General features: G+C 41.9%; 1 protein-coding gene across 1 annotated transcript in view; it reads left to right on the forward strand.

The window, feature by feature from the left end:
• Positions 1–5,857: 5,857 nt before the first annotated feature.
• Positions 5,858–23,118, forward strand: part of LOC100754253 (vomeronasal type-2 receptor 116) — a 66,515-nt gene continuing 49,254 nt past the window's right edge. The window contains exons 1-4 of the mRNA XM_027433954.1: positions 5,858–5,952; positions 6,515–6,645; positions 18,679–18,973; positions 20,034–20,174. Coding sequence (XP_027289755.1) covers positions 5,858–5,952; positions 6,515–6,645; positions 18,679–18,973; positions 20,034–20,174 — 662 coding nt within the window. The remainder of the gene's footprint in view (positions 5,953–6,514; positions 6,646–18,678; positions 18,974–20,033; positions 20,175–23,118) is intronic.

Genomic DNA, 23,118 nt, shown 5'->3' on the forward strand with positions numbered 1-23,118 from the left:
ATGAAACCCACAGAAACAACTGACCTGAACAAGGGAAAGCACTTGGTCCCCAGACTGATAGCTGGGAAACCAGCATGGGACTAATCAGGACCTCCTGAATGTGGGTGCCAGTGAGGAGACCTTGGAAATCTATGGGGCCCCTTTTAGTCCATGAGTACTTATCCCTAGCATAGGAATGGACTTTGGGAACTTTTCCCACATGGAGGGATAACCCCTGAGCCTAGTAACAAGGGAGTGGGCCTAGGCCCAATGACAAAGGCTATGACAGACTGTGAAGACCCCCTACAGAAGGCCTCACCCTCCCTGGAGAGAATAAGGGTTTGGCATAGGTTGGTTTTAGCTGGATTGGAGGAAAAGGGGCTGGGGAGGAGGGTAGGAAGAGGGAACTGTGATTGATATATAAAATAATCTTTCTAGTTCAAATAAATTTTTTGAAAAATTATAAATTTAAAACCAGAAAAAAAGAAAAGAAAAAGACAGATCTGTTCTTGTAAGAATGAGGTTTTGGGTTTGACATGGAAATGCAATTCTGTTTATTCAGGGTATCTGTTGTGTGGTCAAATCAATTAGATTGAAAACACAGGAAAATATGTGCCAATGTTAGGACACTTGAACAGACTGCTTAGAATTGTTATTATTCCTGACAGAGAAATAAATATAAACAATAGATCAGAAAGGGGAACATGTCCCATGGAGCACCATGTGTGTTTGGGATGGCAAGATGCATTGTTTTGAGCAAAACACATGTGTTTAGGATAAGATTGTAAAGGAGCATTGAAATCAATTCCATTTTCACAAAGGTGAGTGTGCATAACTCAAAAAGGAATGGGTCCCCACCTCATTTATTACCTACGCATTCCTGCAAAACAATGGAGAGTTTCAGTCTCTCAGTGTTCTTAGAGGCAGGGATCAAGTTGACTTCTTGGATTGTGTAGAAGGCACAGGGTGTTAAAGGGTGTTACTGATGACATTATCTCAGTAATGTAGCTGAGTGTCTTCTATTTTTGATTATTTATTGGTAGTATTGGTAGTATTGGACTTAAATATTGAAGTCAAAGCATTTTTAAAATATATAAGTTGGATTACTTTAGCAGCATTGATAATAGAATGTCTGTTAGCAGTTGTTGCTACTTCCTCAGCAATAAACATTTAAAGACAACAATAGAGCATATAGTATCCAGACTCTCAGCATATTTTCCTTCCTTACATGACTTTTAATTATTCTGTTTCTTTACTTTTTTATTTTCATTTTATGAGACAGGGTTTCTCTGTGTAACTTTAGCTGCTCTTGAATTCACTCTATACAGCAGGCAGAAGTCACCTAGATCTTCTTGCCTCTGCTTACGGACTACTAGGAATAAAGGTGTGTGCCCCCAAACCCAGCCATTCTATTTCTGCTTTCTGTCTCTCTCTCTTTCTCTCTCTCTCTCTCTCTCTCTCTCTTTTTTTTCCGAGACATGGTTTCTCTGTGGCTTTGGAGGCTATCCTGGAACTACCTCTTGTAGACCAGGCTGTTCTTGAACTCACAGAGTTTCGCCTTCCTCTGCCTGCTGAGTGCTTGTATTTAAGGATTGTGCCACCACCACCTGGCTTTTTCTTTTTGTCCTTTAAACACGCATAAACTTTAAAGGTTTTTCCTTTTACTGTTAAACAACACCACCAAAACTAAAGTGGCGGCTTTCTAATCCACTGTCTTTCCAAGACAGTGAAAGTATGTTTACCACCAGCACTCAGAGCTCTGCTCATTGCCTTGGTCTATGGTGCTAGCAAGGAGCATGCTGCTACTTGGAGATGTGGTCACTACCACTGCCAGCTGTGTGGGGCACAAACCCAAGACCCTGAGATTAAGAGTCTCATGCTCAGAGCCAGGCCTCTGAGAAAGAACCCTGCAGTTTTTTCCACTTAGGCTGAGTCAGGAAACCTCTCTTAAAGGAACCACTCAAGTCTCTTCTTGTCTCTAGCAAAACAGAGAACACCTGAGAAAATGTTGCTAAAAGGAAGGTGTGCTTTTCTCTGTTCTTTTGCTTCTAGAATCCCCTTTTAAAACTTTTGTGAAGTCATGGGAAGGTGAAAGACCCCACCCCCTGGCTGGTTCTCTCTCGGTGACACTCCCGTACTCGCGCACCCACACGCCTGGCGGGTGGCTCCCTCCCAAGCCGGTTCACCCAGGCGGGGCAGCGACCCAAGCCCGCCCGCCTGGCGCCGCGCCCCGGGGCTGGGGCCGAGCGGGGAGAGGATGCCCCCCGCCCCCACGCCCCCCGCCCTATGGGGAACCTCCGTCCCAAGGTCAGCCATCTGGTCGCGGAGGGGGGAATTGGGTCTGTTGTACCAGGTGCAGACCTTGAGAATATACTGACCTATAATAACTCTGTACCTCATTAAATTGTCCAATAGAATCCCTGTAACTATGCTTTTCGCTTCTGCACGGTGCTTTTAGCTATATAAGGACCCCTCTCCCTTGGCTCGGGGCTTGGCCTAACAAAAGCTAAGTCCCCGGGTACGCGCGCCATCAATAAAACCTCTTGTTTTTGTATCCAAAGTTCGTGGTTTCGCTGATTCCTGGGTGCCGTTCTCCTTCTACGAAAGTACCTCTTCTGAGGTCTTTCATTTGGGGGCTCGTCCGGGATCGAGACCCGCCCAGGGACCACCGACCCACATCTGGGAGGTAAGCGTTGTGCAGATCCGCTGTCTTGTGTCTTGTCTGTCTGTCTGAATCCGTCTTATGCACTGCGCCTGCATTTGTGTAGTACCCAGCTGCGTACAATTGTATTTGGCGGCTCCGAGGAGGAACTCCCAGCCGCGGCTCCAGGAGACGTCCTGGTAGCGTTTGGAGCCTCGTTGGGCTCATTTGTTTTCTGGCTAGGGTAGATGCCTTAGCGTTTGGAGCCTCAGTGGGCTCATTTGTTTTCTGGAATCTTACTTTCGACTCTGTCAAAACCGTGCTGCAAAAGCCTGTTCTGTGTTGTTTGGTCTTTGTTTTGTAGTTGATGTGCATAAACGCAAATGGATTACTCTTTGTTCCTAAGAATGGCCAGCCTTTGACATGGGCTGGCTGTGGGATGATACCTTTAACCCCCAAACTATATTTCAGGTAAAAGACACCCCAAGGGCCCACCCTTCCTTTTCCCCTCTAACCGCCCGCCGCGCACTCCATTACTCCCCCCCCCGGGAGAATTGACTGAGGAGCCCCCGCCATATCCGGCACTGCCGCCGCCCCCGCCAGAGGCAGAAGCGGCCCCGGCAGGTCCTCTTAACCTCGGAGGAGAAACAGCGCATCCAGCTGCCCAATGAAATTGATGCGGCTTGCCCTCTTGAAAGACCTGAATGGGATTTTACCACTGAAGCAGTTAGGACATCTCTATCGCCGGTTGCTCATAGAGGGTCTCTGGGGGGCAGGACGCCGACCCACCAATTTGGCCCAGGTAAAGCAGGTGATACAGGGGGCGGAGGAATCGCCCGCCGCTTTTCTAGAGAGACTAAAAGAAGCATATACGATGTATACTCCCTATGATCCAGAAGATCCAGGGCAGGCCACCAGCGACCTGGACAGGGATCAATGTGCTTTTTGCTATACTTCATGAAAAAGGGACTTTGACAAAATTTTTATGTTGACTGAGAAATGAAAAAAATATATATATAAGAAACTTAAATAATAAAGAGGGAAAGGAAAAAAAAAGAAAACTTATCTAAAAATGTCTAAGAGAGTCAGAGAAATGAACTAAAAGATTATAGAGAGCTAAAGCAAGTCATAGCAGAGAAGATTGTTACAGAAAGTAATAGAGGGTTAAAGCAAGTTATAAAAGGTCAGAGAAAAATGTAAACTGTGCTATGGTTTCTCATGTTTAACTATATTAAGCTAATTCTGTTTTTAAAGGTCCTGTTTATTTCTCAAGTAAATTATATATACTTGTTTTAAAATGTTCTGTTTCCCGGTAGCCAGCACATGGCAAAATGTTCACGAGACTTGACTGGTTGCCATTTTGCTAAAATTAAAAAAAAAAATACTTAAACCGCCATCTTGACTAAAGATGACCGCATGGAAATTAGAGATACCATCTTAGAAACAAGTTTTTCAGTTAAGATTTAAAATGTTAATGCTTCTATATATTACAGAAAGACCTTAAGGGAATTTAAATTTCTTTTTAAAAAAACCAGTTTTTTTAATGTTTGTTTTTATTAATGTTTATACTTAAAGAGCTTCAATTTAGAATTATTTTTGAGCAAAGCCTGACAATGTAAAGTTTTTGTTTTATGAAAGGTGCTGATCTATTATAAGATATTACAGTTTATATTTTAGAAATAAGTTTAGGATGTTGGTAACACACACCTTTAAGCTCAGGGTGTAGGTAGCACACGCCTTAAGTTTAGAACATTGATGACACACGCCTTTAGTCCCACCACTCGGGAGTAAGAGGCAGATGGATCTTTATGAGTTCAAGGCCTGCCTGGTCCGGCAGATCAAATTCCAGGACAGGCTCCAAAGTCACAGAAAAACCCTGCCTAAGAAAGAAGTTAAGCTACTGTTTAAGGAATATAAGGTAGCTCTATGCAGTTTTAAGTTCAGCTGTGCTGTTTCAAACATCTTACTAAGTTAAAACCAGTTGCAGTCAGACTAAAAATTATTTACAGAAATAAGACCTTACCTAGCCACCTGTATACTTAATGTGTGCTTAAGGCAAGTAATTAAAACAGACAAACAGACCTCTAATGCTTCAGAGATCTTCAAAATATGGCATTTAAATTGTTATCTTTAAAGTTTATAATGTCAGACAGACTGCCAGATCCTGACAATGACCCGAAGATTACAGGCACCTCAGTTCCTGCACCTGGACCAATGAGCGAGATGCTCAGATATGAAACCTGCCGCCTGCCAGAACCTGGCCAAGACTGTGGACACTGGACAGTCCTGGACACTGGAAAATTGATTGTACCCCTTTGCCTAGACAAAACAAGGTCAGTCTTTTCCATGTCCCTCTTCCACAGAGAGAAAATAAAACCTCTCACAATATAGGCCTGGCGAAGATTGTTGTTCTTTGAGACAGCTGCCTCCAACGATAATGGAGAAACTTGGGTTTGGCTAACTGTATATGGACTTGCTTCTAACTGGCTTCTGTCACTTTTTAGTAGATTCGGATAAAATATACCCTTCTCAGATCTCTGAAATATTACTGGTTGTCAGCTTGACAGCATCAGACAGTCAGATCCACTATAGACTAGTCAGTATGTTAGCTGATAAAATAATGACTATCTACTGTTCAGGCACAAGCTCAAGGTTTTTAAGTTTATTTTGGTTGTCATCTAAGTACAAACTTAAAGGGCTTTTCATTAGGCCAAAGGCACCTCTGTCCAATCCATACCTGGCTCTCTGGACAGAAGAAAAATGTACATGCTTATAGCCCAAATCTGTAGTTTTTGCTAGGACTCAAAGTTATAAATATGTTCTTGCTGTTTGAACAGATATCCAGATATCTGCTTTTTCTGCACTGTGGGCTTCAATAAATAAGTTTTAACCTCTGTTCCTAGTTTAAATATGTCTTAAACAGGTTTCTGCTTCTGACACACATCTGAGTATCAGTTGCAGACTACTGGCTGTTCCAAGTAGACTGCGAGCCCTGGACTTGCTGTGGATGTGAACCAGTCCAGCTGATGTGGACACCCCCTATCTCTGCAACAGTGTCTGCTAACCAGAAGCCCCTGATGGATTCCCCATTGCCTAAATTCCTTTTTGCTTTTGACTAGCATTTCAACCTTCTGGGGTCCCTAACTTCGTCCCAAAGTCAGCAGGAAGCAGTTTGGAAAAGAATTTCGCCGACCATTTTTCCTGGTTAAAATACTAAGTCAAAAGGAACTCCCTTGCATGGGGATTCGAAACGACAGGGGATGCTCACTGGAAGCCTTCATCCTCATGGGACAAGATTCAGGTAACCAGAGGATGGCAAAAGGGCTCCACCGGTAACACCTCTATGCCTCTCCTTATTTCCTTTACGGATGAGGATAAGAAAGCAACAGAATGGCAAAAGGGATATGCTTGGGGCCTTCGCTGGTACCTGTCGGGACCAGATGGGGGGGCATCTTTAAAATTAGACTCAAAGTAAAAACTATCACCAACCTGAGTATGTTTACAGCGTACTAAAGAAATCAACCCGATATAAGAGGGAGCCAATATCCTTTACCATGGCCCTATTATTAGGAGGGGTAACAATGGGGGGCATAGCAGCCGGCATAGGGACCAGAACCATTGCCTTACAGGGAATTAATCATTTTAAAATTCTACAACAAGCCATGCACACAGATATCCAGGTCCTAGAAGAGTCAGTCAATGCACTCGAGAAATCCTTATATTTGGTCCCTACATTCTAATAGACCCAGAATATCCAGAGACCTCTGAATGAAAGATTCCATTCAGTTACAAGAGAAATGGGGGAATGAAAGACCCCCCGCCCTGGCTGGTTCTCTCTCGGTGACACTCTCGTACACGCACACCCACACGCCTGGTGGCTGGCTCCCTCCCAAGCCAGTTCACCCAGGCGGGGCCGCGACCCAGGCCCACCCGCCTGGCGCCGCGCCCCGGGGCTGGGGCCGAGCGGGGAGAGGATGCCCCCCCGCCCCCTCGACCCCCGCCCGATGGGGGACCTCCGTCCCAAGGTCAGCCATCTGGACGCGGAGGGGGGAATTGGGTCTGTTGTACCAGGTGCAGACCTTGAGAATATACTGACCTAAAATAACTCTGTACCTCATTAAATTGTCCAATAGAATCCCTGTAACTATGCTTTTCGCTTCTGCACAGTGCTTTGAGCTATATAAGGACCCCTCTCCCTTGGCTCGGGGCTTGGCCTAACAAAAGCTAAGTCCCCGGGTACGCGTGCCATCAATAAAACCTCTTGTTTTTGCATCCAAAGTTCGTGGTTTCGCTAATTCCTGGGTGCGGGTCTCCTTCTACGAAAGTACCTCTTCTGAGGTCTTTCAAAGGTGGCTTGAGGCACCTGGCGCCTCTTGGCTCACCGAAACTGGTGGCTCCAAGTGATGAGAGCATAGAATCCTAAGCCCTAGAACTCTTAAGGGCTGCAGGCCATCTGGTGAGTGCCAAGTCCAACCCCCAGGATCATGGGCTGGTTCCAGCTTATGGAAGCTGCTCCAATGCCATGCAGCAGCTCAACAGGGCAGACTTCTGCAGCAGGTTGATTGCTTCCTCTGGAAACCTGGTGGCGAGGGGTCATCCCACTCCTGACACCATTCTGTAACAATAAATCTTTCTGCCAAACTGCCCGAACCCTGCCAACACCTGTGTGCCACCACACCCACCTAGTCTAATTTTTGCTTCTGCTTCTGGAGTACCATGTGACACCACACCCAACTCTTCTAGCTGTGTGTCTCCTATCTCTAAGTAGCTGCTCTAAATCTTCATTGAGTGACCTCAGTCTCCCCCTCAGGCCGTTTACCAGCATGCCAAGATATACCAGGTTGTCTACAGATATGTCTTATTAAATATTATGTCGGCTTGACCGGGATACCATTCAGGCCAATGCAGGAAGATTTGAAGCTCATGGCCAGCCTACAAAACAATGTTGATCAAATACATTGCTGATCTGTTTTGAAAATAAATGCAGGAAAAATGAATGCAAGAAAAATGGAAGGAAGACTAAAACATTTAATCAAAGCAGAAATGGCAGAGGCATGTAAAAACTATAAAAGACCCAGAGACTGATATTTGCAAACAAGCTTCAACCTCAAGTTCTGGAAAGCAAAGCAGCTGGCCACTATCTAATCACCTCTATCTCAGGCTGAATGGGCTGATTCAATCTCATGAATCAAGTCTCAGACTGTAATCTTTCCTCAAGATGGCTGGAGAATGGAGGCTTCTACTGGGACCTTTCTTCTGTCTTATATACTACCATAAAGGGGAATTTAAAGGTATAAGTTATATATCTCCACCTCTCTTTTTTTTTTAACTAATTCCATCTTGTGAAGATATGGCTGGCCTTGGAATCACAAACACCTATCTACCTCTTAATTCTGAACTGGAGGATTAAAGGTGTGTACTACCACCTACTAGCTTCTAGCTGTTGTGATTAAAGGTGTGTGCTTGGCATCTAAGGCTTCTGGCTTCCTTTGTTTTTCTGAATCCTCAGTCAAGTTTTAATAAATCCTAAATAATGTATCACTATAGAAGCAGGTGTATTGATCTTTCTTGGTTGCCACCCTGGTCTACAAAGACTATTCCCAAAAGATGATCAATTAAGGAAGATATTATCAGGAACCAAATGAGTAAATCAAACAATTAAAATTAAAAACTTAATGATTATTTGAAAAGCATCTAGTGAGACAACTTAATGATAGAGTTTTACCAGGAGAAAATGAAATGTGGAGCACAATATCAAACAAAACACACACACACACACACACACACACACACAACACACACACACACATTGTGCTATATTGTTTATGATCTAGTAAATCTTACCAGGAGTTACGAATGCAAAACTATCCAAACAGAGAGGCTGGGTGTTTTTCAATACATTTTATTTAAATAGGAATGATTTTATACATTTTAGGTAAATTAGAATTGATCTAATTTGCTTCTCCCTCCCATCAAAAGTTTTCAAGTCATTTGGTGCAGAGCCTAGGCCCTCCCCCTATGGCAACTCTTGTTACACAGTTTTCCAAAAAGCCCACACCTCCTAGTAGGAGGCTGGGTGTTTTTGGCTAACAACTTTAATCCCAGGACTCAGGAGATAGGGGCTGAAGGATCTTGGTTAGTTCAAGGCCACCCTTGGCTACAGGAGAGTGAATCAGTCTAAAACAAACAGAACCCAAGTCTTTAATCCCATTAGAGGTATGAAACCCAGGAACTCAGGGTTTCATGATGATTTTACTCAGCGATTAGTCTCCAACCAAATTGAGGACAGGATCTCCCCAGACTTAGGTGAGGTAAGGGGTAATGGTTAGCTGCTTTGCATTAGGGATCTTCAGCTTGAACCCCAATATATGATTCTTGGTTGCTATGAATTGTGCTATCCATACAGAGGCTCTCTCTCTGTGTTTCTCTTCATCCCTCCCTCTATCACACACACACAAACACACTCACAAACACACACATACACACACACACACACACACACACACACACACACAACTCATACTAAAAACACACAAAGCACAGGCACTTTACAAAGTCCCTACTACAAAAACTACATGCAGATAACTTAATATACACATTTATTACCTTTACTATGCACATGATTTACATTTACTAGAACAAACTCACACACATAAACGAAACACACTGAAATTTACTACATATATACACTAAAACAATTTATACTGACTACAACACACACTCACATGGCCTTAACAAAACATAGAATACATAATTTCATCAGTCAATCCATGATCTCTTGGATTTCTCCTTAGTTTTGGATTTCTGTTTTCACAAAGAGCCATGTTTCAAATTATACACAGGCTAAATAATCCTTATGGGATTAAGGTGCTAGAGCCTCTATCTCCCAATCAGAATGAAGCACGTAATTGGGAGGTGGAGTTACCTAAAGAGGGTGGGACAGAAATGGGGTATAAAATGATCAGAGGAGTCAAACAGTCCTTCAGAATTCCTTAGCCGGAGTCAATCACTGCTTGGCCCTGCTAGGAACAGAAGACCTGTCACAAGTGTCCAGATCAGGTAAGTCACTCACCTCCATCAGGAGGCCTCTTGCATGGTAGGAAGGCCTTATCAACAATTCAACTACATTGCAAGATATCACATTTAAAATGAAAAAAACAGAATTTGAGGGTTGTTTTGTTTTGGATTGTTTTATTTTTTGTTTTGTTTTGGTTTGTTGCTTGGGTGTGGTTTTGGTTTAGTGGGAAACACTTACTGGGTTGGAATTTAAATGTTGGTATTATTATTCAATTGAGGTATTTTGGTGGCAGAGTCTCAGGAGCCAAGTTTGGCCTTGAACTTCAGATTGTTGTAGGTCTTTACGTCCTCCTAACCTCATTCTGGAGTTCATGTTAGGATATGTTTTATATTTTAACCCTATATAGTCTCTTAAACTATGTTTCACAGATTTAAGGATTTACAGTTTTTTTTTTTAATTTTATTTTATTTTATTAGTTCTAGTTAGGGAACAAGCTTATTTCAAGTCCCTTCTCCCTCTCCCTCCCCTCACCCCCAAACTTTCTCCCCCACCCCCAGCCCATCCCCCCAACCCCATCCACCCACTACTCCCCAGGCAGGGTAGGGCCCTCAACGGGAGCTCAGCAAAGTCCACCAAGTCTTCCTATGCTGATCCTGGGCCCTTCCCCATGTGTCCAGGGCCAGAGTGTAACCCTTCATATGGGATGGGCTCTCAAAGTCCCTTTTTGCACCAGGGAAAAATACTAATCCACTACCAGAGGCTCCCTGGAGTGCAGAGGCCTCCTTATTGACATCTATGTTCTGGGGTCTGGATCAGTCTTGTACAGGCCTCCTGGACAGCATCTGGGGTCGATGTGCTCTCCCTTGTTCAGGCCAACAGTTCCTGTGGGTTTCTCCATCCTAGTACAGACCCCTTCGTTCTTCATTCCTCCCTCTCTTCAACTAAATTCCCGATTTCGGCTCATTGTATATCTGTGGATGTCTGTCTCTGTTTCCATCAGCCACTGGGTGAGGGCTCTAGGATGGCATAAAGAGAAGTCATCAATCTCATTTTAGGGGGAGGGTTTTTAGGTTATCCTCTCCACCATTGCCTGGATTGTCAGATCGTGTCATCCTTGTAGGTCTCTGGAGATCTCCCTGGTTCCTGATCCCTTCTCGGGCCTACAGTGGCTCCCTCTGATATCGTTTCTCTCATCTTGCTCTCTTTCCTCTATTCTTCCCCCAACTCAATGTTTCTGCCCCTCCATTTCCTCTCCTCTTCTCCTCTTCTCTTGCTCTTATTGTAGCAGCTCCTTCCCCCCCCACCCTCATGCCCCCAATTAGTTCGGGAGTTCATGCCATTTCCATTCCTGGGGACCATTTAACCCTTAGAGTCCTTCATGTTTCCTAGTTTCTTTGGTGAAGAGCATTATATACTGGTAGTCTTTTGTTCTATGTCTAAAATTCATATATCAGTGAGTACATACCTTGCTTGTCTTTTTGTGACTGGGTTACCTCACTCAGGATGGTTTCCTCTAGTTCCATCCATTTGCCTGCGAATTTCAAGATTCCATTGCTTTTTTCTGCTGAGTAGTACTCCATTGTATAAATGTACCACATTTTCTCAATCCATTCTTCAATAGAGGGGCATCTAGGTTGTTTCCAGGTTCTGGCTATTACAAACAATGCTGCTATGAACATGGTTGAACATATGTCCTTGTTGTAAGTACATGCCCTATTTGGGTATATACCCAAGAGAGGAATGGCTGGATCTTGAGGTACACTGATTCCCATTTTTCTGAGCAACCGCCATACTGATTTCCAGAGTGGTCTTACAAGATCGCACTCCCACCAGCAATGGAGGAGTGTTCCTTTTTCTCCACATCCTCTCCAGCATAGATTGTCATTGGTGTTTTTTATTTTAGCCATTCTGACAGGCGTGAGATGGTATCTCAGAGTTGTTTTGAGTTGCATTTCTCTGATGGCCAATGATTTTGAGCACTTTTTTAAGTGTCTTTCAGCCATTTCAGATTCCTCTGTTGAGAATTCCCTATTTAGTTCTGCACCCCACTTTTTAATTTTGTTGTTTGGTGTTTTGGTGGCTAGCTTCTTGAGCTCCTTATATATTTTGGAAATCAGTCCTCTGTCAGATGTGGGATCGGTGAAGATCTTTTCCCATTCTGTGGGTGGTCGTTTTATCCTACTGACTGTTTCCTTTGCCTTGCAGAAGCTTCTCAGTTTCAGTAGGTCCCATTTATTAATTGCAGACCTCAATGTCTGTGCTTCTGGCGTAATGTTCAGGAAGTGGTCTCCTGTGCCAATTTGTTCAAGGGTTGTTCCCACTTTCTCTTCTAGAAGATTCAGTGTGGTTGGATTTATGCTGAGATCTTTGATCCATTTGCACTTAAGTTTTGTGCATGGTGACAGGTATGGATCTATCTGTAATTTTCTGCATGTCCGAATCCAATTGTACCAGCACCATTTGTTGAAGATGCTGTCTTTTTTCCATTGTATAGATTTAGCACCTTTGTCAAAAATAAGGTATCCATAGGTGTGTGGGTCGATATCAGGGTTTTCAATTCGATTCCATTGGTCTATCAGTCTATTTTTGTGCCAATACCAAGCAGTTTTCAGAACTATGGCTCTATAGTAGAGCTTGAAGTCGGGGATGGTGATGCCTCCAGAAGATCCTTTATTGTAAAGAGTTGTTTTGGCTATCCTGGGCTTTTTATTTTTCCATATAAAGTTGAGTATTGTTCTTTCAATGTCTGTGAAAAACTGTGTTGGGATTTTGATGGGGATTGCATTGAATCTGTAGATTGCTTTTGGCAGGATTGCCATTTTTACTATGTTAATTCTACCTATCCATGAGCATGGGAGATCTTTCCATTTTCTGGTATCTTCTTTAATTTCTTTCTTTAAGGTCTCAAAGTTCTTATTGTACAGGTCTTTCACTTTTTTGGTTAGTGTTACCCCCAGGTATTTTATGTTGCTTGTGGATATTGTGAAAGGTGATGTTTCCCTGATTTCTTTCTCATTGGATTTATCATCTGTGTATAGTAGGGCTACTGATTTTTTTGAGTTAATTTTGTATCCTGCTACCTTGCTGAAGGTGTTTATCAGCCGTAGGAGTTCCCTGGTAGAGTTTTTCGGGTCACTAATGTAGACTATCATGTCGTCTGCAAATAGTGAAAGTTTTACTTCATCCTTTCCAATTTGTATCCCTTTGATCCCCTTTTCTTGTCTTATTGCTATAGCCAGAACTTCAAGTACAATATTGAAGAGATATGGAGAGAGTGGACAGCCTTGTCTTGTTCCTGATTTTAGAGGAAACGCTTTGAGTTTCTCTCCATTTACTTTGATGTTGGCTATTGGTTTGGTATATATTGCCTTGATCATGTTTAGATATGTTCCTGTTATTCCTGTTCTCTCCAAGATCTTTATCATGAAGGGATGTTGGATTTTGTCAAAGGCTTTTTCAGCATCTAGTGAGATGATCATGTGGTTTTTCTTTTTAAGTTTGTTTATATAGTGGATTACATTGATGGATTTTCGTATGTTGAACCATCCTTGCATCCCTGGGATAAAGCCTACTTGATCATGGTGGATGATTTTTCTGATATGTTCTTGTATTCGGTTGGCCAATATTTTGTTGAGTATTTTAGCATCGATGTTCATGAGGGATATCGGTCTGTAGTTCTCTTTCTTAGTCATATCTTTGTGAGGCTTGGGTATCAAAGTGATTGTAGCCTCATAGAAAGAGTTTGGCAATATCCCATCTGCTTCTATTGTGTGGAACAGTTTGAGGAGTACTGGAATTAGCTCTTGTTTGAATTTCTGGTAGAATTCTGCAGTGAAGCCATCTGGCCCTGGGCTTTTTTTGGTTGGGAGGCTTTTGATGACTGCTTCTATCTCATTAGGGGTTATAGTTCGATTTAAACTGTCTATCTGATCTTGATTTAATTTTGGTAAGTGATATTTATCCAGAAAGTTGTCCATTTCCTTTAGGTTTTCCAATTTTGTGGAATACAGGTTTTCAAAGTATGACCTAAAGATTCTCTGGATTTCCTCAGTGTCCGTTGTTATGTCTCCCTTTTCATTTCTGATTTTGTTAATTAGCATGCTCTCTCTCTGCCTTTTGGTTAGTTTGGCTAGAGGCTTGTCTATCTTGTTGATCTTCTCAAAGAACCAACTCTTTGTTTCATTGATTCTTTGTACTGTTTTCCTAGTTTCTACTTTGTTGATTTCGGCTCTCAGGTTGATTATTTCCTGGCGTCTACTCCTCCTTGGTGAGTTTGCTTCCTCTTGCTCTAAAGCTTTCAGTTGTTCTGTCAATTCTCTAATGTGACTTTCCTCCAGTTTCTTCATGTGAGCACTTAGTGCTATGAACTTCCCTCTTAGCACTGCTTTCAGGGTGTCCCATAAGTTCGGGTATGTTGTGTCTACATTCTCATTAAATTCTAGAAAGTCTTTGATTTCTTTTTTTATTTCTTCCTCAACCAAGGAATGGTGCAATTGGGAGTTATTCATTTTCCACGTAAATGTAGGTTTTCTGCAATTCGTATTGCTGTTGAATTCTAGCTTTAATGCATGGTGGTCTGATAAGATACAGGGGGTTATTTCAATACTTTTGTACCTGTGGAGGTTTGCTTTGCTGCCAACTATGTGGTCAATTTTTGAGAAGGTTCCATGTGGCGCTGAGAAGAAGGTATATTCTTTTGTGTTTGGATGGAATGTTCTATAGATATCTGTTAAACCCAGTTGTGTCATAACTTCTTTCAGATCCTTTGTTTCTTTGTTAAGTTTCTGTCTAGTAGTTCTGTCCAGTGGTATAAGGGGGGTGTTGAAGTCTCCTACTATAAGTGTGTGTGGTTTTATGTGTGGTTTGAGCTTTAGTAATGTTTCTTTTACAAAAGTGGATGCTTTTGTATTAGGGGCATAGATGTTCAGGATTGAGACTTCGTCTTGATGGACTTTTCCTGTGATGAGTATGAAATGCCCTTCTTTATCTCTTTTGATTGCTTTCAGTTTAAAGTCTAATTTGTTAGATATTAGTATTGCTACCCCAGCTTGTTTCTTGAGCCCATTTGATTGGAAAATCTTTTCCCATCCTTTTACTCTGAGGTATCGCCTGTCTTTGAATTTGAGGTGTGTTTCTTGTAAACAGCAGAAGGATGGATTCTGTCTTCGTATCCATTCTGTTAGCCTGTATCTTTTTATGGGTAAGTTAAGACCATTGACATTCAGGGATATTAACGTCCATTGTTCATTGGTTCTTCTTAGTTTTGGATTTATTGTTGGTGGTATCATTGCGTGTGGATTTTGCCCTTCTGTTTCTTTTTGTGTTTGGTGAAATTCGATTAACTACTGACAGTGTTTTTGTGAGTGTAGTTATGTTCGTTGGGTTGGAGTTTTCCTTCCAGAGCCTTCTGTAGTGCTGGATTTGTTGATATGTATTGTTTAAATCTGTTTTTGTCGTGGAATATCTTGTTTTCTCCATCTATAGTGATTGAAAGTTTTGCTGGGTACAGTAGTCTGGGTTGACATCCATGCTCCCTTAGTGCTTGTAGGGTATCTATCCAAGACCTTCTGGCTTTCAGAGTTTCCATTGAGAAGTCGGGTGTGATTCTGATTGGTTTGCCTTTATATGTTACTTGGCCTTTTTCCTTTGCTGCTCTTAATATTTTCTCTTTATTCTGTAGATTTGGTGTTTTGATTATTATGTGTCGGGGCGACTTCTTTTTGTGGTCCAGTCTGTTTGGTGTCCTGTAAGCTTCTTGTACTTTCATAGGCATATCCTTCTGTAGGTTGGGGAAGTTTTCTTCTATGATTTTGTTGAATATGTTTTCTGTACCTTTGAGCAGTATTTCTTCACCTTCTTCTACACCTATTATTCTTAGGTTTGGCCTTTTTACGGTGTCCCATATTTCCTGGATATTTTGTGTTAGGGTTTTGTTGGACTTGAGGTTCTCTTTGGTGGATGAATGTATATCCTCTAGCGAGTCTTCAGTGGCTGAGATTCTCTCTTCCATCTCTTGAATCCTGTTGGATACACTTACATCTTTAGTTCCTGATCGTTTATCCAACCTTTCCATTTCCAACATGGTCTCATTCTGTGTTTTCTTTATTGTGTGTATTTCAGCTTTCATGTTTTGAACTATTTCAAGAGCTTCCTTCACTTGCTTGGATGTTTTTTCTTGGCTTTCTTTGGATTCTTTAAGAGATTTATTTATTTCTTGAATTTTTTGGTTTGTCTTTTCCTCCAATTCATTTAATTTTTTGTTTGTTTTCTCTTCTATTTCTTTAAGGGATTTTCTTGTTTCCTCTTTAAAGGTCTCTATCAACTTGCTGAGATAATTTTTGAGGTCCATCTCATCTTCATGCTCTGTGTTGGGCTTTTCAGCTCTTGCCGGAGTGGAGTCCCTAGGTTCTGGTGGTGTCATGTTGGTCTTTGTGTTGTTGAGTGAAATCTTATTCTGTCTTCTCCCCATATCCTTTTAGTGGGTGCGGGTGGGTTCTCTCTATCTCCTCTTGTGGCCCAGTGGTGTGTGGGGGCTAGGAATTCGATGTCCACAACTCTAGATGATCTCGACGCTCCTGGTGGTCTCCTCGCTAGTTCCTAGTTTCTTGGTCGTTCGGCGGAATGGAAGAGTGGGGTGCTACCAGATTTGGGGCACAGGGAGCTCCTCCCTGCCTGGGCTTGTCTGGCCCAAGCCGGCAGGCTCAGGAGGGGGTGGTGGGATGGGGGTGGTGGGGTGTTCTGGTCTGGGGTCGGGAGCGGGCAGGAGCTCACTCACCTAGTTCCAGGTCAGTCTGCGGCGGCGGAATGTAAGAATGGGGTGCTAGCAGATTGGTGGGGCAGGGGGCTCCTCCCTCTCTGGGCGTGTCTGGCCCAAGCCGGCAGGCTCAGGCGGGGGTGGTGGGATGGGGGTGGTGGGGTGTTCTGGTCTGGGGTCGGGAGCGGGCAGGAGCTCACTCACCTAGTTCCAGGTCAGTCTGCGGCGGCGGAATGTAAGAATGGAGTGCTAGCAGATTGGTGGGGCAGAGGGCTCCTCCCTCTCTGGGCGTGTCTGGCCCAAGCCGGCAGGCTCAGGAGGGGGTGGTGGGATGGGGGTGGTGGGGTGTTCTGGCCTGGAGTCGGGAGCGGGCAGGAGCTCACTCACCTAGTTCCAGGTCAGTCTGCGGCGGCGGAATGTAAGAATGGGGTGCTAGCAGATTGGTGGGGCAGAGGGCTCCTCCCTCTCTGGGCGTGTCTGGCCCAAGCCGGCAGGCTCAGGAGGGGGTGGTGGGATGGGGGTGTTCTGGTCTGGGGTCGGGAGCGGGCAGGAGCTCACTCACCTAGTTCCAGGTCAGTCTTCGGCGGCGGAATGTAAGAATCGAATTGCTGGATCTTAAGGTAGACTGATTCTCATTTTTCCTGAGAAACAGCCAAATTGATTTCCAATGTTGCTTTATGAATTTCCATTCCCACCAGCTAAGCAGGAGTGTCGCTCTTTCTCCATATCCTCTGCAGCATAAACTGTCATGAGTGTTTTTATTTTAGCCATTCTGACAGGTGTAAAGTGGTAACTTGAAGTTGTTTTGATTTGCATTTCCCTGATAATTTAAGATGTTGAACAAATGCTTAAGTTCCTTTCAGACATTTTACACTCCTCTATTTAAAATTCTCTATTTAGATCTGTAGACCACTTTTTATCTGTATTATTTTGTGTTTTGGTGACTACCTTCTTGCATTCTTTCTATGTTTTGGAGATCATGCTTCTCTCAGATGTGGGGTTGGTGAAGATGCTTTCCTATAATATGCGCTGTTGTTTTGTCTTGTTGACTGCGTCCTTTACAGACAGTCATTATTGTCCATTGTTATGCTCCCATTTTCATTTCTAATTTATTTATTTGGTTTTTGTCTCTGCCTTATGTTTATTTTGTATTAAGTTTTGTTTATCTTGTTGATTTTCTTGAATAGCCAAATATTTGTATCATTGGTTACTTGTATTGTTTCTCTCTTTCTACCTCATTGATCTTAGCCCTCAGTTTGTTTGTTTTTTTCCTGTCTTATACTCCTCCTGGGTGAGTTTGCTTCTTTTATTTTTGGGGCTTTCATGTGTGCTGTTCATTCTCTAGTGTGACTATTCTCCAGTTTGATAAGGAAGGCAATTAGTGCTATGAACTTTCCTCTTAGCACTACTTTCATCAAAGTGTCCCATGAATTTGGTTATGTTGTACCTTTATTTTCATTAAATTATATTGTCTTTAATTTCTTTGTTCATTTCCTTGACCCAGGAGTGATGCAATTGAGCATTGTTCAGTTTCCATGTGTTTGCAGGTTTTCTGAAATTTGTGTTTTTATTGAATTCTAATTTTAAACCATGGTAATCTGATAGGATACAGCAGGTTATTCTAATAATTTTGTATCTGTTGAAGTTTGCTTTGTTGCTGAGTATGTTGTTGATTTTAGAAAAGGTTCATGGGGGTGGTGAGAAGAAAGTGCATTTTTTGGATGGAATGTTCTATAGTTGTCTGTTAAAACCCAATTAGTCATAACTTCTGTTAATTCCTTCATTTCTTTGTTAAGTTCCTGTCATTTAGTTCTGTCCATTGGTGAGAGTGGGGTGTTGATGTCTCCCAGCATATGTGTGTGGAGTTTTATGTGTGATTTGAGTTTAATAATGTTTCTTTTATGAATGTGGGTCTCTTTGTATTTGGTTCATAGATGATCAGAATTGAGTCTTCATCTCAATGGATTTAACCAGTGATGAACATGAAATGACCTTCTTCATCTCTTTTGACTAATTCAATTTGAAGTCTAATTTTTTAGTTATTAGGATTGCTATCCCAGCTTGTTTCTTAGGACCAATTGACTGGAAAGTCTTTTTCCAATCCATTGTTCTGAGTTAACATGTGTCTTTGAAGTTGAGGTGTGTTTCTCGTATGCAGCAGAAGGATGGATTCTGTCTTCATATCTATTCTTCTAGCCTGTTAGTCAAGAATCCAGTGGTTGGACATGTGGTGCTGGATTGGTGGTGTCAGGAGGATGCACCTAAGTCTCTGGTCTTTCTTCCCAGAAGGGCATTGTCAAGCTTCTCTGGCTGTGGATGCAATGTTGAATGGATTCAGGTTGTTCTCTGGTCACTGGGGATTCAGTGGCCAGAATGAGGTGATGTACCCCAGTACAGAGACTCCAATGCTGAGGAATGGGACAGGAGAGGGCCTGGTAATCACCTGTCCCTGTGGGGGAGAGGTAGAGGCCCCCATGGTAGCAGATGCTTCCCTGGATGTTCTCGGGCTGTCCCCAGGTCTCTGGGTATTCAGTGGGCCTGAGACGATGATGTGCTTATGTCAGGGGCCTCCAAAATTGGAGTAGTTTAAACTACTTAAATGTAAGCTAGAGGCAATTAAATTATGTCCTTTCTAAGTGTTGCCATGTTCATGGTGTCTCTTCACAACAATGGTGACCCTAACACTGATTGATAGAAATTGGTATCCATGATTAGGGTATTTTTTGAATGCTCAGATCATATTTTGGGTTGGAAGAATGTGGGTTTGTCTATGTATCATTGGGATGCTTTAAACATGGGTTGTTTGGACAAACTAGGATGGGCATGGAGAAAGTGCTGTTTAGGGTGACTGGAAATGTGGTTGCCTGACTCCAGATTTTGGGAGGAAAAGAGTGTTAATAAGTGGACTAAAGACCTTTCTGGTGACGTATTCGCAAAAAACTTCTGCTTTATATTTTTTTTTCAGAAAACCTTCATGAATCTCAGTTGAAGAGTAACGATTAACCATTCTGGCAGAAGATAGTTCAAAACAATTTTGCTTTAACTTACTTCTTGGTTATTAGTGACCACACTTTCCAAATCTATAAGGAAAATGTGAAAACTGACAAGAGATAAATACATACTATGAAGAATGAGTAGGAAAGTCAAACCATATTTCAATTTAAATAAAATTCTTATGCTAAATGTTATTGTCTGAGTGGTGGCATAAGGGAAAAAACACACAGAGAACAGCTTCCAGCTTATGAAAAGTAATTAAGGAAAAGCATAGGGAAGAGTGTGATGGTGGAAGCATTTACTTGGAGAACTTGGGAGACAGAAGTGACAGTATGCATGAATGCAAGACCAGACTGGTTTACCGAGCATGTGCTAGGACAGCCAAGCTTAGGTAGTAAAGGAAGCATTTGAAAATAGAAAGTGAAAATAAAAAGAAAATAGAAAGTTGTGGAAATGTAATTGCTTGAGGCAGCCATGTTCTAGCCCCAACAAGCTGAAGAACTTGGCAGCTTCAGACATGTGGTGCTGTCTTAAGAGTCAAGGATAAAATAGTGAGTTCATGAATCTCCATCTGAAGGACTGTATAGGTGACAGCTGTGTCACTAGATGCAGATTCAGAAAGGCTATTGTGTGAATCTTCCTTATAGGAAGGTGGATCTTGGTTTGTCTTGGAAAACTCAAGATTTTAAAAATGCCAGAGTTCTTGGATACCTGCTGGGGAAAGCTGCCAACAGGAAGTGGAAACTGCCTAATAGAGAAAATTGTGCAGCACTCAAAAATGGTGAAAGGTAAAGGTAGATGTGAAGAGTGTTTTAGCATGTGATATGGAAAAGAAAAATTTGGAGTTTGCTAAGATGGTTGTCAGTCTTGCTTTGGTCCAGCATTTCCTTGCTGTGCTCCCTTTTCTGTGTTTTGGATCATGAAGTATGTATTGTTCCATTGTGATGTTATATTACTTCTGATTTATTAATTACCGAGCATGTGCTAGGACAGCCAAGCTTAGGTAGTAAAGGAGAGTGTTTACATTCCCTGAGTGTTCAGAATGTAAAGCTACCCACAAGCCATAGAGGTCAGGAAATATTTATATACACATTCAATACAAGCAGTCATATTACAAAAACTTAGAGCCATGAGTTTTAGCACAAACCTCTAATCCCGGTACTCAAGAAATAGATAGACTGATCTCTCTGAATTCAAGATCACCATGGCCTACACAAGACCCAAGAGAAACACAGTTCAAGCCTTTGATCCCAGAACATGGAATCATACAACTTTAATGCCAGCACTAGGAAGGTGGAGACAGAAATGATATGGTTGAGTGGAGAAAAATAAGGCAGGAGGAGACAGGACCTCAGAACTGTTGTTGTTGAAAGGATTGGCATTTTACCTTGGTAGAGGTAAGAGACACTGGTTTGGCTGCTTTGCTTCTTCTATCTTCAGGTGAAGCTTAAAAGCCAATATCTGTCTCTGGATTTTTTATTATTCCTGTAATGTTCCATAGAATGTTGTTTAACTATGTCTTTCTGCCTTTCACTTTGATTATGAGAGATTACATTTAAGGGATTGCATGAATATTAGAAGAAACGTTTATCTTTAAACACTCAAACGTTGGTGAGAATGTGATATAGTCTTTGGGAACTACGGGCAACTGGCGTAAAGCTCACACGTGATGATGGGGCTTGGCGACTTTTGGCAGAAAGATTTTTGCCAGAAAGAGAGCCCTGGGCCTGGTTTGGGCTTATGAAAGACAGATATTAACCACAGTAATAGACCTCTTTCAACAAGGCCACACCTACTCCAACAAGACCTCACCTCCAAATCTCTGTCAATCAGGGCCACTTGCTAATGACTAAGTGCAGTTTTGTATAGTTATATGCCTACTAGCCTAGGGGATCCAGTGTTGAAGTGTGGTGGTTTGAATAAAATGGCCTCCATGGGCTCATTGGGAGTGGCATTTTTGGAAATGTGGCCATATTTGAGGAAGTGTTTCAAATGGGTCATGTGTTGAGGTTTCACATGCTCAAGCCTAGACTGGTGTATTTCTCTCTTTTCCAAGTGCCTACTGATGCAAACATAGAGCTCTCAGGCACTTGTACAGCACCATGTCTGCCTACATGCCACCTGCTTCCTGCTGTGAAAATGAAGGCCAAAAATAAATTATAAGCCAATCTCAATTAGATGTTTTCATGTATATGTGTTGCTGTGGTTATTGTGTCTCTTCCAGCAATAAAACTCCTAACTAAGACAAGAGGCTGAGGGATCACATTCCCAAACCCCACACTGTTCATTCATATGAAGTCCAAGATCTCTATTGCAAATGCTACCATCAAATGTGCCACCATAATGGAAAAACATTAGGGTTACATATGGAAAAGCTGGAGACATATATTACCCACTTCAATGAACTAATGTATAGTGCTGATATTTGGCCTCATTATCCAGAGTTTTGACAGAAAGTCTTCATCTACTCTTGGACTTAAAAAGGCTAATTATGGAACATAAAGATTGTTCAATATTGTCACACAAGCTCAAAGGCCTTAGTGCATTTCCCCAAACTACTCATGGAAGGAGAAAACTGACACTTGAAATTCATCATCTTGGTACAGGCATGGCAGCACATTAACCTTATCAGAAGAAAGGTTGAGACAAGAGGAATTCTGAGAGTTGGATCTACAATTCATTCTATAGAGCATTACTCTGTCTCAAAACAAGCAAAGAAGCACTATGTATATACATAGCAACTATCTCACCTAAATTAATCAATAGAGATAGTTGGATATAAAGATAGAACAAATAAGTAATAAAGAAATAAGATGCAATGTTGATGAATGCTACAATGAAGGGGCCCTTGATTTCAGGGTTGTTTCAGTTTCTTGCTAACTCAAAGGGAGTTGTATAGAAATAAACACCAAAAGAAAACCCAGTCATCCTCTTCGTGATACAGGCAACTAATTGGTGGGGAAATTTGATAGCGAGGTGGAATATATATACATATATATATATTATATATATATAATCAGAGAGAGAGAGAGAGAGAGAGAACTCTAAGGGTATACTGAGCAATATTCTTAGTTCACAATACCCTCTACAATAAGGAACTGGGTGCAGAGTATCTTTTGAGAAAGTATTTGAACTTACCTAAAATTATATTGATAGTTTTTTATACTTAGATATTAGAAAAGTAAGATAATTTAATTTAAAACCACATATGGCTATTCAGGTATAATATGCAAAGGAAGAAAATATCCGTGGACATGAAACAAATAAGCAAAAGGAATGAAAATTAAGTGTGATGCATTTGAATTTTATTGCAGGCCGCTGGATATGTTGACATATGCCTTAAATGCTAGAGGAAAAAGTATGAAGTTATCAATGTTTTGGGCCCAGCCTGATATATTTTGTGAGTTACAGGAAAGCCATAATTACAGAGTGAGGCCCTTTCTTAAATAACCAACAAAGGCAGACTCTGTGGGTCCTAGGTCAGCCTGATTTACAGAGAAAATTGCAGGACAGGCTCCAAAGTTACAGAGAAAACATATCTCAAAACATCTCATATGAACAAAGAAATAAAAAACGAAACAAAACCACAGCACTTACAATCAAAATGACTTCAATCAGTTCATCTTAAGAAACTCACAATCTCTTGTGTTCCATCTTCTCTCTAATGTCTTTGGTTCTGACGAATGTAGGGAAATTAATCACTGAATATAAGGGCCAATAACAAGAAGTGAT

This window comes from Cricetulus griseus, chromosome 9, assembly GCF_003668045.3.
Source record: "Cricetulus griseus strain 17A/GY chromosome 9, alternate assembly CriGri-PICRH-1.0, whole genome shotgun sequence".
In the NCBI taxonomy this organism is placed as follows: Eukaryota; Metazoa; Chordata; class Mammalia; order Rodentia; family Cricetidae; genus Cricetulus; species Cricetulus griseus.